Below are 16,757 nucleotides of genomic sequence, written 5' to 3'. Positions count from 1 at the left end.
TAATTTGTGGAGGTGTGAATTAAGAAACCCAGCAGCCCTGCAGAAGCACCGAGCGTCACCTGACCGAACTCACCTCGAAGCTCTGCTCGATGATATTCCCTCCTTTGCTGAAGCTCTCCATGATGGCCTTGTTCCTCAGGATGTCCTCCTCGCTCAGGTGCTCGCGTCTCTTCCTGGACTCCAGAACCAGGCCGTTCACCATGTAGAAATCCGCCAGGAAATTCCCCACGCGCTCCTGCGGGAACATCAGCGAGAGGCTCAGGATGCTTTCAGAGCACTCGGAGAGAACATTCCTGGACTCCAGAACCAGGCCGTTCACCCCCAGCCGTAAATTCATTTATACCTTTTAAGAGCAGTTTTTCTAACTTTCTTAGACATAGGCTTCATCTTTAATGCCAAATTCTTACATTTAATCAAGTTCAATTGCAATAAGACGACAATATAGAGCTGTTACAACTGAATAGTTCAAAAACACTGATTAGTTCACATCGTCATGTGTCGCTCGTAAATCTCAAACTAGAGAAACAACAGACAGTACTGTGTCAGAAACGCAGTCAAAATGACCTGATTGTAAATCTAGAGAAACAACAGACAGTACTTTTTCTGAATATGGGTTAATGTGTGAGTGTGTTCTAAATATGGGTTTCATTTATTTTTATATGTGAGTGTTGTTTTTTCTTAAATATCTGAATGTTTGCTTGATTTTATTTGTGATTAATGATTTTTTTAGACTTTTTTTTTTTATTGCTTTTTTAGTTGAAGCTTCTAACAATGCATGTAATAAATTCTATTTTTAGCTACTTTTTGAAAAGCCTATCCACTGCTTTTCTCATTGAACACAATGATTCTCCAAATGATCTTTTGGTTCTCAGCCCAAACTGATGTGTGATTAATGATGTAATTAATTGGATTGAATGGCGCGTACGGTTTTGTCCTCTCTGAAGAGCCAGCCGGTCTGAGCGCGAGAGAAGGTGATGGATTTGGTGGAGAGCGTGGCGGAGTAGATGTCGCTGCTCATCAGGATGTCCACCTCCTCCTCCGTCTCCATCTCTGACTCCTGAAACACACACACACACGTGTTACATACACGCTAGAGCGGCACACGCATGATGTGTGTCCTGACGGAGCACGTGCCTCGTGATGAATCCGCTGATAAACCTTCTGCTCGTTGTCCAGGACCACGAAGGACTCGGTGGGAGCGGCGTCTCCGCAGAAGATGAAGCTCAGGTCTCCTCGCTGACACTTCATATCGCTGCGAAGTCGATCAGTGTAGTGTCCAAACTACACACACACACACACACACACACACTTCTGATCAAGTCCAAATAACACGTCACGGAACTCTCCAAACCGCTTCCTCTCTGAGCATCAGATCAGTGCTCTTTAGTTGCATTGAGATAATAAACTGTCCAGTAAATTTCAGGAACATTCCACAAATTTTGGAAACTTTCCAGGATTTTGGGAAAGTTTCCACTCCTTTGCAACCCTAGATACTACTATAGTTGGTTTTCATATCCTCTCTTTTTAATTTTCATGTTTTAGTAATTTAGCGTTTTTTGTCAATTTAAAAAAAAACTATTATTTGTCCCATTTAAACCAAACTTTTTTAATACTAAGAGTAAGATAGTGAAATTTTTACTTGTAACGGCATGTATGTATGTTTTTATTTTTTTAAGCAAGATGTGCATACACCTTTTAATACCAAGGGCTGGATTCAGAGACAAGTAAAATAATATATTATTTATATTATTATTATTATTATTATTAAATTATTAAAACAGAGGTGCCCAAATCTATTACTAATAAGGTCCAAAAATGTAATTATATTCAGAAGCCAAAAGTAAATGCTGCATTATTATCCAGCTATATTATATTAAAAAAGTTAAATATATTAAAATATTTCTAAATCATTTATTTTAAATGTTTAATTGAAAATTTACTAAAAACAGTTTATATATATATATATACTTACTATTATATATATATATATATATATCTTATATATATGTGTGTGCAAAAATAACAAAAAAGTAAATAATATGCAAAAAATAGATACGCTTCAATGCTGTTTTTTTTTTTCTATTTTTCTTCTTCTATTTTTTATATATTATTTTCTGTTGAAATGTGATTTATTTCAAGTAACCCAACTTTTTCTGAGAGTTTGAGTGAAACTGTAAATAGTCCGTTGGTGTCAGCTGACAGTAGTTAGTGTGGTGTGTATGAATCTGATCAGACGTTACCGGATGTTGATGCCCTGTTTGTAGATCTTGCAGGGTCGGAGGGTTATAGATCCGTGAGAGTAAAGGCACTGAGGAAGAGAACCTCAACTTTCAGCACATCTCAGAAGGAAAACCGACTCAACACTGTTATGGCCACGACAAAAAACTGAAAAAATCATTTACTGTTCACGACTTCTCACAAACTCTAAACACAACCGAACCGAGATCAAACATTATATTAATATTCACAATATTTTAGATCCAGATTATTTCACGACAATTTTATGAAATTATGAAGTATCAGGGTAATTACTGTTCATTAAAACTTTAAATAAAATAAATACAGAAAAATAATAATAATAAAAATGACAAAAACATACAATAAACTTACCAAAACCTTTTAATGTGAAAACATAAAATATAAAAATAAAATCTAATTCAAAATATTAATCAAAATACATAGAACTATATCCAACGAAACTAGCAGATTATTATCATTACATAAAAAACCATTAAAAAAAAGTTAATTTCTTTTTTAAAAAAAATCTTACTTGAAATAAAATAAATGTTAACTGAAATAAAATTGTCACAAATTTCAGCTAATGGTCAAGGAGAGAATTCTTGTTTTTGTTTAGTTTAACTTAACTAAAACTAAAGAAACTAAAACAAAATAAATGCTATATAATACAGAGCCCCTAAAGGGACATTTTGCAAACAAAAAAAACTACACTTTTCACGTATCTTCTCTCTCTCTCATCTCCTCTACCACTCTCTCTCACCTCTCTCTCACACGACACACTCACACACACACACACAGACACACACGACACACACACACACCTCTCTCTCTTCACACAGACACACGCTCTCTCTCTCTCTCTCTCACACACACACACACTTACTCTCTCTCTCTTCTCACACAACACACACACACTCTCTCTCTACACACTCTCTTCTACAACGACTCTCTCTCTCCCTCTCTCACACACACACACACACTCACTCTCTCTCTCTCTCTCAATTCAATTTCAATTCAATTGAGCTTTATTGGCATGACTTGTACGTTATATGCCAAAGCATTGGCCATTACATCGGCAGTGAAACAAATAACAATAATCAATAAAATCAATCAGTAAACAAATGCGGATACATTTATAAATCAATAAATAAAAATAACAACAAATTAAAAATCAAACAAAAAATAAAAACACACTTGTGTGTATTTGTCTCAACATTCAGACTTTAGTTTTTTGTGTATTTGTCTCAACATTTAGTTTGTGGCAGGCTGTTACATACTTTGTACTTTTCTGTTGTGATTGAGATAGTTTATTTTTTCCTCCCAAAATATGATTTAATTTCTCTGAATTTGGTAATGCCCATAAAATGTGTCTAAGTTCTAGTTGAATTGGAAAAACTCTGGTGAAATAGTGGTGATCTAATCACCCTGTGATAGTGAGCTCTCTCTCTCTCTCTCACACAACACACACCCTCTCTCTCCCTCTCTCTCTCGGCCTCTCTCACACACACACAGTCTCTCACACGACACAGAAACACACACAACACACACACACACACCACACCACACTCCTCTCTCTGACATCTCTCTCGTCACACACACCACACACACACACACACACAAACTCAACCAGCTCTGAAAGTCCCAGTGCAAAGCTCGCACAGATAGAAGTCACCCAGCTACAGAACAAACAGCACAATGTTTACCTGACAGCATCCAATCACACAAATCACAAAACCAATTTAAAGAAACCGGATCTTCCTTACAAACCAAAAATGTTGCATTTATCATATATATCACATTTAATCATTTTAAATGCAGTGTTTATTTATTATTCATTAATTATTTATTGGCATATTAGCAGCAATTGCTATTAATAGATATTAAAAATAATTCTTACAATAATAACACCTCCATACAGTGGGGGAAAATACTGCGAGATTTGATCCCAGCTGGATTTTGTAAGTCTCACTTACAAAGAAATGAAGGGTCTGTACTTTTTATTGTAGGTTATTTTAAGGGATACATGACAGAATATCAACCAACTACAAATAGACCAGAAACAAAACACATTATATAAAAGTTAGAAATTGATTTGCATTGCATGCCCATAGTAACAGTCACAAATGAGGCATCTACAGTGCCTTACGAAAGTATTCATACCCCTTCACTGTTTCCATGTTTTTATGTTAAACTGCTTTAAATTACTTTTTTTTCCACACCAATCTTCACTCCATACATCATACTGACAAGCAAAAAACAGAATTGTCACAGCTTCGTAAATGTATAAAAAAAATTTAAAAAATGAAATAAGTAAAACTGCATAAGTATTGAGTTTGGCCACACCACAATATAAAGCCCAGATTCGGTGGAGTGTTGCAGTGATGGTTTGTCCTTCTGTAGAGATCTCCATAATATGACCCTGGGCTCAACTAGAGTGGACCATCAGGTTCAATGGTCACCACTCAAACCAAAGCCCTTCTCCATCAGTTGCTCAGTTTGGTCAGGAGTCCAGCTCTAGGAAGAGTCCTGGTTGTTCCAAACGTCTTCCACTCAGGCTAACAGAGACTACATGCTTCTGTGACCCTTCAATGAAGCAGAATTGTTTTCTGACCTCTTCTCCAGATGTGTGGTTTGACGCAAAACTCTTTCGAGCTCTACAGACAGTTCTTTTTGACCTCAGGCTTGGTGTTTGCTATGATGGCATTATCAGCTGTTAGACCCATCACGAAGACATGTGTGCCGTTCCATATCATACACATTCAATTGAATTTGCCACAGGTTACCTTTACACGCGAAGTGTTGTAACATCTACAGAGTAAATATGGAATGCTTCTGAGCTAAATTTCAACTGTCCCAGACAAGGGTTTGAATACTTATGCAAAGGAATAATTTAAGTTTTTAATTTTTGAATACATTTGCAGAGATGTTAAAAAACAGTTTTTTTTGCTTTCTCCTTTCTCATTATGGTGCATGGAGTGCAGACTGATGTGGAGAAAAAGTCATTTAAAGCAAACACAGGGCAGCAACTAACAAAAACGTTTGCAAAAAATGAAGGGGTATGAATACTTCCGCAAGGCCGTGTGAGAGTGAGAGTGTTGAGTGTGTGTGCGTGTGTGTGTGTGTGTGTGTGTGTGTGTGTGTGTGTGGTGTGTGTGGTGGTGTGTGAGAGTGTGAGTGTGTGTGTGTGTGAGAAGTGTGTGTTGACTTGTGTGAGAGAGAGAGCTCTGCTGCTGTCACCTCTTTCAGTGCGTTTGAGCAGACGGGGTCTCTCTGTGTCTCTCCACACTCTCTCGATCCTGCTGTTTCAGCTTCCTCAGGCAGAGCCGTGACATGAAACACAACACACACACAAACGTCATGATTACCTTCCCATTTGCATCTGACTGATAAAAACGATCACAAATAAGCACCGAGGCACTCACAGTCCTTTCATTAACATCATGTGAGTGAAGAGCAAAAGATGACAACCAACCCAGCAATTAAGCTACACATTTTTAAGCTAAAATACCACGAGTCTATAATGCCCATAATAACACTTCCTCAGTGAAATAAAAGTGCTTTCTACTGGGTGTTGAATCAGTGAGAGAAGTGTAGTTTCCATGGGTACCAGAAGTGCTGCAAAATGGAAACACCGCTGTGTGCAGCGATAAGATCAATACACACAGAAGAACTGTGAGGCCGCCATCTGAGAATACAACACTTGAACTGTGCAGTTAGGGAATCCACACTAATGACGAGCTGTGGTTACAGTCGCACGCAAGCTCTCTACAAGGCTTTTTCCTGACCGAGGCATTTCCCAATGCAACTGTGTGCGCTAATGAATCCAACATCCAAAACCCCAAGATAAAGTGCTGTGATTGGTTTGAGCCTGTGATGATGTCACTCAACGCGGCTCATTATTCCACGACTGATAAACACTTACATTGGAGGAAACTGGGGAAAAGTACTGAAATACCATCAAAATAAATAGCATTAAAAGGACTGTAGCAGTATCAAAAGAATTAAAACAGTATCAAAAGTAATGAAATTGTATTAAATGTACTAAAACAGTATCAAAAGTACTAAAACAGTATCAAAAGTACTGAAACGGTATCAAAAGTACTGAAATTGTATCAAAATACTGAGATGGTATCAAAATACTGAAGTGGTATCAAAAGTACTGAAATGGTATCAAAATACTGAAATTGTATCAAAATTACTTACAATGTTCTGTCAAAAGTACTGAAATGGTATCAAAAAGTACTGGAAATGGTGGTCAAAATACTTGAAATGGTATCAAAAGTACTGAAATGGTATCAAATAGTACTGAAATGTTGTATCAAAAGTACTGACAATGGTGTCAAAAGTACTGAAATGGTATCAAAAGTAGCTTGAAATGGTTATCAAAAGTACTGACATATGATGTTGCAAAAGTAGCTGAAATGTTACAAAAGTAGCTGGGACATTGTATCGAAAGTACTAAGAAATTGTATCGAAAGTACTGAAATGGTGCTCAAAATACTTGAATGGTAATCAAACATAGTGAAATGTTATCAAAAGTATACTGAAATGGTGTGCAAAAGTACTGAGATGGTATCTAAAATACTAAAAATTGGTATCGAAATTAACTGCAATATTATAGTATAAAAAAACACTGAATATCAAAAGTACTGAAATAGTTATTAAAATACTTGAAATACCAATCAAAAGTACTGAAATGGCATCAAAAGTACTGAAATACAGGCAAATTCCTAAGATATGGAAGAAAATGGTGAAAAGTACTTAAAATAGTATCAAATGGTAGCTTAAATAGTATCAAAAGAACTGAAATAGTAAATAAAAATACTGAACAGAATGATGTCAGCATTTACTAGGAAATTTATCAAAAGTACTGAAATATTAGGCAAAAGTACTGAAATATTATCACAATGTACTGAAATAGTATCAATTTTACTAGAAATATCTAAATTAAAGAAAGGGTATCAAACATATTGTAATAGTATCAAAAGTAATGAAATTAGTATCAAACCTATTGAAATATTACTAAAATACTAAAAATAGTATCAAATGTAGCTGAAATAGCACCAAATGAAATCAAACGTAGTGATTACTACTCTGGTTTGATTAGCTAAAGCAGTACAGTATTGCAGTAATTTTATAACACTCAAACGCTTCTACATGTAATGCAGCTCAAGGTACTAGACTTTCACTAGGCACGGTTTTTTTATTATCACCTTCATGACTTTAATAAACATCTCATAACATTTGTTTTTTTAGATTTCAGACGCCTGAAAATCCTTTTCTTATTACAGTCCACGCATGTCTGGTCTTGGCATGCCTAAAAGCAGCTGTGATTGCACGGGATTAAGCACAACATTTGAAATGACTGTTGTTCGTGTTGTTGCATTCTCCTTGTCGAATACGTTCGCAGTCACGTCTGGACTCGCAACCGCAGGCTGCTCTGAGAACTGACGACAGAATGCCGGCTTGATTCTGCGCGGACAGCAGGGCCATTAAACTCCCATGAGCAGGCACAGTGGGACGACATGACGCACACAGAACTCAGAGCTGAAGCTGGAGAGCACTGACGATACGGAGCCGCATCCAGCTTTGCAAGCTGCTAGTCTCAGTCCCCGATTGGCTTCCGGCACCAGTTTCCCCTGTCTCTAGAGAGCCCAGATGAACTAAGGGGGCAAGTACCAGATCTGTGGATGAAGTAGTGACTTTCATTCTGCTTGTGCATCCGAAACCGCTGCTGCCATACTCACAGTTAGCACCTAACTAGTGGGGCAGTGTGAGTGAAGTAGATAACGCAGCTCAACAGGAGAAAAGAGCAACGCTATAGTCAAACATAGATGGACTTTCTTTCCCTCAAAGGTCACAGGCCACTTTCTGAAGACGTCTCGCTGCTCAATCGTCTGATTGGGAGATCAAATCTATATGCAGTGATTCATAATGCTGCACGCCTGTATGGTGTCATCTACAATCAATCATCATCAGCGGCTCCCTGCCAGCATCGCTGATCTCATCATCATCTACAACTGAGAAATCAATAACTCAGTTCCACGAGCTACTAAGCGCCATATATTATGGGCCAATTATTGTGCTGTTCTGGAGATGTCGCACAGCATGTTGAAGGCAGCATCACATGCGATTGCAAACAAAGTTTGCTTAGGGGAGTTCAATAACGCTTCGTCTGAAACACAACGGTTAAATATATCTAACTCAAAACCCGATTATCGGGATTACTCGAAAGTCTCTTAAGCAAAAGAGATTCCATAGTATGGTCATCATGTGAAGTTTGCCACATCTGTTTTGTGTTTCGAAAATGACCTAGCAATTACAACAGACCATCGCACTGGCAAATGTTCCCTGTGTAACCAGTGTGAGCATTAAATCCGATCTCATGAGGCCGCGCCGGTGGCTCGTTGGGGGACTTGAAGCGAGCTCTTTCATTTAGGACGCATAATCCGACTGAGGCGTCGTTATGAGCTGATAAATCACATCTTTAATGGCTCACAGGATTTTTCAGTGATTAGTGCTGAACGGAGGGATGATGTAACGATATCTAGAGTGAGATGTTAATCTGACCAGGACACACTTCGTTTTCAAATCTGGACGCATGCTGTCCTTAATGGAGGAGATCTAGAGCTGAACCAGCAACATGACCTGATCCACACACACTCACAACACCACGACACGACTCACGTCACACTCACTCAGTCTCACAAACACACACAGTCTCACAAAAAAAAAACACCCACCACACACATCACACTGCATCACACTACTCTCTCTCACACACACTCAGTAGCACACACTAGGTCTCTGCTCTCCTCCAGTTCTCGTCACACAGCACTCATCACGGACAATCCATTCTCCAACCTATGCTTCACCGAAACACACATGCACACACGACACACACATCACCACACAACTACACGACACTCTCCTCACGCAACACACTCTCTCACACTGAAACACACACTCATACTCACCACTCTCCTCCTCACACACACGAGCAGTCTCCAAACACACACCACACACACACTCACACAATCACTTCTGCTCTCTCTCGAACCACAGCACTCCCACACACGCTAGCTCTCTCTCATCGCTCTCACACACTACTCACATCACCACACATTCTTCACACTCATGCTCACACACACACCACACACACAATACACACACCACACAACACACCACTCTCTCCGAAACGCCAAGCTCTCTCACAGGCACACAACCAGCCATACTCATACGCACACACTCTCTCTCACACTAAACTCAACACACCGCAACACTCAATACACAGCTGCCGTGTACATGGCAATTACTTGAAATAATAAAAAAAGTAAGAAATAAAGAAATTTCATTATAATAAAATAAAAAATTAGTTTATTTTTAGTATATTGGCCAAACAATATTTTCTATGTTCGTTTTTTATTGTTAAAGGCTGTAAGTACCAAAATAAACGCATACAAAAATGCTAGACAGACGACATAAAATAAAATATATACAAGAAAAAGATATATAATAAATTTCTTATTTTAATATAAAAAAATTAACATAGTTATTTCAGGGCTAGGTAAGGAAAGAATTCCAGTTAAATCAAGGCAATTATTTCTTCTTTTTCCATTTAGCGCAAGTAATTCTTTTCATAACTAAAACTACAAACTTAAACTTAGGCTAAAAACTGGGGGATGTAAGCAGTTTCCTGTCGTTAAAAAACTCTAACAGTACTCTCAATGCCGTAAGTAACATCAGCAGTCTGCTCTCCGTAGCTGAGGGCCTCGGGCGAGGGGACTCCATCCCTGAGCGCTTTTTTGCAAGAAGAGAAAAAAGCCTTCACAGATGGTGCATTTACTGGTCCAGCAGGCAAGGGGGGGGGGGGGGGGGGGGGGGATTGGCTACATATCTGAAGGAGAGGAAGAGGCAGGATTCGTGGCTCTCTTTTACAGTCCTGATACGCGTGATTTCACTCACATACCACGGCACCCTCTTGATAGAATCAGCGACAGGACAACTACTTGTGTGTGGTGTGTGTGCTGTGGTGTGTGTGATGTGAGACGAGACAAGAGAGAGAGAGAGAGTGTTGGGAGGGGTGTTGGGGGGGTGGTGGGGGGGGGGGGGGGGGGGGGGGGGTTTGTGGTGTGTGTGTGTGTGTGTGTGTGTGGTCTGACCCTCGCTCTTTTGCTCTCTTTGTGTGCGTGTGTGTGTGTGTGTGGGTGTGTGTGTGTGTGAGTAACTCTCTCTTCTCTGATGTGTGTGTGTGTGTGTGTTATATCGTCTGAAACCTCTCCTCTCTCTCACTCTCTTCTCTCTGTGTGGTGAGTAACCCTCTCTCTCTGTGGTGGTGTGTCGGTCTAGACGCATCTCTCCTCTCTGTTCTGTGTGTTTGTGTGTCATTTTGACCGTCTCTCCTCTCTCCTCTCCCTCTCTGTGTTTGTATGTAACGTCTTCTGTGTGTGGTGTGTGTGATAACTTCTCTCCTCTTGTGTGTGTGTGTGTCCTTTGACAGTCTCTCTCCTCCTCTCTCTTCTCTCTCTCCTATTGTGTGTTGTAACTCTGTGTGTGTGTGTGTGTGTGTGTGAACTTCTCTCTGTGTGTGTGTTGTGTGTGTAACTCGCTCTCTGTGTGGTGTGTGTGTGTGTGTGTGGTGGTGTGTGGTTGTGTGTGTTATAACTCCCTCTCTCTATCTCGAGGTGCTGCACTGTTCATCTGACACATGAAGGCATATTTACAAGCACAGGTCTTCACTACATCAGTCATAAGGCTTCCATTTCCCCCGTTATGCCGCTGAGAATCCTGCTTAAAAATATTATTAATAAGCGTGCAGTATATTAATGAAACTTAGAATGTAGTCACAGGGGAGCTGGTGCATGATATTCACGACGTCCCGCGTTTCACAAAACCCACAGGAACATGCATTCAGCGTCACTGCGAGAAACATCAACTTTTCATAAAGAACATTAAAAAAAAACAGTGCAATTTTCAGCGGGATATCTTTCAATACGGGTCCTGGACAGTAAAATAAGAAGTAAAGACATGACATATATAATAAACATCACTGATAAAACACTTCCTGATGATATTTCTCATTTTCAGCAGCGTCAAAAGCTGCTCTCATGTTTACAATATTTTTTAATATTATTGGTGTTTATTATAGTATGATCTTGTACTCGTACATAGTAAAAGGATTACTAATTTAAGTAAGAAATATAATATGTAAGAATAATATTAGAATACAAAAAACTATTTAGTGGTTAGTTAGTAAAAAGTCACAGTGAAGTGATGTGTGGGTGTCCCTTTACTCCTGAAATTTTGCTGTGCATGTCCTACCTCATCCAACATTACCCCACACACACACTACCACCCACACACGACATCAGCACAACGACATGCACATATCACATCACTACACATCACACACACCACAGCACATCTTGTTCGCGCACACCCCACGCGATGTTTGCGCCACTACACATGCGCACCACACACATCACAACACAACTCACACACCCACACTAGATATCAACTACACATGTTGACACAGCCACAACATACCACCACATACTCTCTCTCTCTCCATCACACCCACTCTCTTCTCTCCTCTCACACACACACACACACTCTCTCTCATCTCACACACCCCACACACACACATTACCAAACTCATTACGGAGTGGGGAATGTGAATAACAGACCCCAATCAGCGCCTATCAGGTGTACTCAGAGGGCGGTTCGCGATCTTCACCTTTTTAATGACCGCTCATTCGAGATACGGGCATCATGAAAGAGGAGTTTGGTTGTCTCTGTTCTATAAACACACAATACTGAGTCATTTACAACCATGTGACTAATGCCCAGACTGAGCAACCCAATCAGCAGAAAACTTCCGCATGCGCGTTCTGTTATTGATTTTTATCATAAATTTCTATATTATATGATAATATAAATAAAGTTAATAGTTTGAATTCAGCTTTAATTTGAAATGTTTGTAGTATTTGTTCTTTGTGTTATTTCCGTCATTTCTATTTTTTTTTATTCATGTCTGTATAGTCTTGGGGTTAATTCATTTTTAATGTCAGTTTCATCATTAAATCCCAATCGTTGTAGTCGTCTGTTTACGTCACGTTGCAGAAAATACAGGGTATTACACAGGTTGTAGTGAAATCAAACCGCTCCTCACGAAACACACGAACCACCGGTCTCAGGAGAAATGAACGTCAATCAATGATTAATCACATCAAAGATCTGATTCATAATCCATCATACAGATAAAACCCTAAATGAATGCATTGAAAAACTATCTTTGGGTGTTGTCCGTCCTTCTACAGGCAAAACCATGCACAATTACATAGTTCAAAGACAGTACCAATTTTTAATTATTGTGCCAATACATTGATTTAATTCTATTGTGAATATAATAAAATCATTATGTTCTGAACAGTTTTAAAGTCTAGATCCTTATCATTATTGATTATTATAACGATCACCAACATTTTTTTGAGGGGCAGTTAAAGTTCTAGGACCAGACATGTCCCCTGGATTATTATGGCTCTGAATATAACACAGTTCTAGATCACTGTGGCTGTGGATTACCTTATGACTCTTGATCATGTTGGTTGTAGTTATTCAGGCTCCTAGATCAGCAATGATGTTGGATTGGTTATGACTCTGTTAATAGTCTAACTATTTTGTCAATCAACACAGGTTAACAGCTGATTACAATATAGTTCTTTGATCCACTTTTTTGTTGAGCTGTAGAGGCTCTAGATCTAGCCATGTTTTTTTATGATTTATAGTGCGGTGTCTCCAATCAACATGTTTTGACTCATAATGATTTCTAAGCATAAGTATGGCTCTGCATAACCCCATAACTCTGGTTTATTATGTCGTGATTATAATTTACCATGTGTTTCTGAGCATTAAGGGCTCCTAGATCGAGTATTAAAGTCTGAATTAATTAATGGCTTATGAATCATATACATTTTGTACACATCATCATATTCTGGATTAACTTAGGGCTCTCGATTACCACTTCAGACATTTAGGCTTCTCGATCAGAATTTAATTCTGGTCTTACTATGATTCTCATTACCCCATGTGTGTACGGGTTAACGGCTCTAGATCAGCATGCGATTCTGTATTATTACTTATTCTCACTCACCATATCTGTTTCTGCATGACATTTATGGTCTTCATCCGTAGTATCAACATAATTACAGCCTCGTAAACTAATAGTTCTAGAAAAATCAACGGTTTTCTGGATTGTTATTATTCTCAATCACCATGTTTTGGAGACATTATGATTCTAGAGCAACATAATTACAGCTCTAAAATAATAGTCTAGAGAAAATTCACGTTCTGGATTGTGTTGATTCTCAATCACCATGTTGTTAGACTTATGATTCTAGAGCAACATAATTAACGCTCTAAATAATAGTTCTAGAAAAGTACGGTTCCTGGAGTGTTATGATCTCATCGACCTCCTTTTGATGATTATGGTCTAGATCGCACAATAATTAGGCTCTGAAATCTAATAACACATTCTAGATCCACTGTGATTCTGGATGTATTAGGGTTCTGTTACCATGTTTTGAGTCATTAACGTTTTTTCTATATCAAAAAATTTCTAAATCAGACACAATCTTCATTATGCTCCCTCATCATATTTCTGGATAATTAATGGTTCACGTTGACCATGTTTGGAGTCATTAACTTTCTATATTACAAATTAATATGGTCCTGATATCATAATTCTACGCACGGGTTGCTCTAGCACTACTATGATTCTCCATTCACCAGTTTTCTGAGCTAGTTACGATTCTAAATCACCATGATTCGTGATTATTATTCTCCACCATGTTTTGAGTTATTATTATTCACTATGAATAAATATAACATTTGTAGATCATCGTGGCTCTAGACCAAGCATGTTTTACTGTATAATATGAATACAACGTTCGAAGATAAGCATTGTCCTGAATGTGGTAGTGATTTTGTAGCACCATATTTTTTATTATGATCTAAATTAGCATAATTCTGAATTATTATGACTCCAAATAATAACAGTTGGAGATCACTGTAATTCTAGACCAGCATGTTTCTGTATAATCTGAATAATAACGGTTCTAGATAATAATTTGTTCTGGATTGTTGTTATTTCCCCGCGCTCCCATAGTTTTGAGTCACTATGGTTACAGATCATCTCTGAATAATAATAAAATAATAATATATAAATAATAATAAGAATAATAACAACAGTTGTATTCACTGGTAATTCTAGACCAGCAATGTTTCTGTATAATCTGAATAATAACGGTTCGAGATAATAATTGTTTCTGGATTGTTGTTTTCCTCTCTTTTTCCTTCTCGATACCATGTTTTGAGATCACATGTTTCCATATCATCCTGGTTAATATAATAACAGGGGGCGGCTATGGATAGTCATCATGGTGCTAACCAGCATGTTTCTGTATAATCTGAATAATAACGTAGATTCTAGATCATTGGTTTTCAGATCCTGTTTTGTCCCGGGACCCACTGCTCTGCTCATTAGGGAGACATGCAAAATGTGCAGAAGCTGTGGGTCCCCAGGAAAAAAAAAAAAACAAGTCTGAAAAAAACACTTTTCTAGATAATTATTGCTCTTGGATTGTTGTGATTCTCGAACAGCTACGGTTTGAGCTACATTATGGTTCCAAATCAGCTTCTGTAGAATAATAACAATACACAACAGTTGTAGATCGGCAGTGGTTCTAAGACAGCATAAGTTTCTATATAATCGGAATAATAACGGTTCCAGATAATCATTGTTCTGGTTGTTGTGATTCTCGATCAGCATGTTTTTGACCTCATTATGGTTCCAGATCAGCTCTAAATAATAACAGTTGTAGATGAATGTAGTACTAGACCAATCTTTTTTTCTGTATAATCTGCATATATAACGGTTGCTAGATTGATAATTGTTGTGGATTGTTGTGATTCTCGCATCACCATATTTTGAGTCACTAGTGGTTACAGATCAGCTCTAAATAATAATAATAACAACAATTGTATATATCGGGGTTCTAGACCAGCATGTTTTCTGTATAATCTGAATAATAATGGTTCTAGATAATAATTGTTCTGGATTGTTATGATTCTCGATCAGCATGTTTTGACTCATTATGGTTCCAGTTCAGCTTTAAATAATAACAGTTCTATATAAATGTGGTTCTAGACCTGAAAGTTTCTGTGTAATCTAAGTAATGTCGGTTCTAGATGATAATTGTTGTGGTGGGATTCTCGATCACTGTGTTCCCAGAGTCACTTCGCTCCAGATCTTCTGATCAAAGTCAGCTCGCGCTCTCTCACCGTGCACGTCTTTCTGCGCGATGTTCTGCGTCCGGATGAGCGATGACAGCCTCCGCACCCCCGCGGAACACGCACTCATGCACGTGCGTACGCGCCAGTCAGTGTCGCCGTGGTTCTGGCCCGCCGTGAGCTGGAGCGGAGGATCCTGTGGTTCCCGCCGCTGAGATCTTGCCGCCCCGCTGTTTCTGATCGGCCCGGTGGCCGCCGGCTCCTCGTCCGGCTCCAGCAGATCCAAACCCGCCTTGCGCTCTTTGCGCACCGAGCGGATCTTCTCTCCCGTCATATTTACACAGATGAACGGTGGAAAACAGCAGCCCGCACAACATGAACACTGTCCGGTGACTCAACGGAGACGGACGGGAATGAAACACGCACCGGAGCGACGCATCGAACGGTAAACAAACGACACACACTCACACACCCTACGAGGAAGAGCCATCTGCCATCTTCCGCTCGCAGTCTCGCGAGAATCACGGACTGGTTTAACGAACACAGCGCGGAGTCTCGCGAGAACGAGGGGACACCCTCATGCAGGGAAACGAGCCTCTCTACTCTCGCGAGAATGGCGTGCGGGGAGACTAGAGTGATTGGTTGGTCTCGCGAGAGTGAGTAAATAAGTCTGGCAAACCTGCGTGTGTTTGGTTGTAAAACGTCGCCTCGCCTGAAATGTAGGCGAGAGTAGGCGGCTGCAGTGAGGGGAGGAGTGAAATAAGCACAAGCAAGACGGACAGTTCTGAGCTCTCGAAGTGGAACAGATACCTACGAGATCAAAGGCAGATATCGCGTTATTCTCACTCACGTGCTGTGTTGCTAATAAACATGATATAATTTCAGTTCTGTTGCTTTTATATGAAAATAAATATGATAAACAAGACACTCAAGGTGCTTGCTATTTAATTCCATACGACAGCCGTATTTATCATCCGTTTTTACTTTAATACAAACATGTATTTTAGATTTTTATAGAAATATGACAACAATCACATATCTCACACAGATATCGCACTGTAATAGTGTTTGGGAAGATTCATGCATAATCACATGAAATCTGATAAAAAATAAAATTTTAGAAGAGAACGCAGCATCACAGTTGTCTGAACCTATAGGCTTGTTTGAGATCATAGACAGTAAAAGAAATGGACACAGCGACCCCATTGGAACTCAATTGAGACAAGTGA

At 39.0% G+C, this 16,757-nt stretch overlaps 1 protein-coding gene across 1 annotated transcript in view; it reads right to left on the bottom strand.

Moving 5' to 3' along the window:
* The window catches only part of LOC109098477 (ankyrin repeat domain-containing protein 13C), a 43,869-nt gene that overhangs the window by 5,464 nt on the left and 21,648 nt on the right, over positions 1-16,757 (bottom strand). Inside the window, exons 8-9 of the mRNA XM_042766975.1 lie at positions 926-1,057; positions 74-235 (exon numbers count right to left, since the gene is read on the bottom strand). Coding sequence (XP_042622909.1) covers positions 74-235; positions 926-1,057 — 294 coding nt within the window. The remainder of the gene's footprint in view (positions 1-73; positions 236-925; positions 1,058-16,757) is intronic.

Source organism: Cyprinus carpio, chromosome A11 (genome assembly GCF_018340385.1).
Source record: "Cyprinus carpio isolate SPL01 chromosome A11, ASM1834038v1, whole genome shotgun sequence".
NCBI lineage: Eukaryota > Metazoa > Chordata > Actinopteri > Cypriniformes > Cyprinidae > Cyprinus > Cyprinus carpio.
Note: the sequence above shows the minus strand (reverse complement) of the source record. Positions and strands in the feature narration are given on the sequence as shown.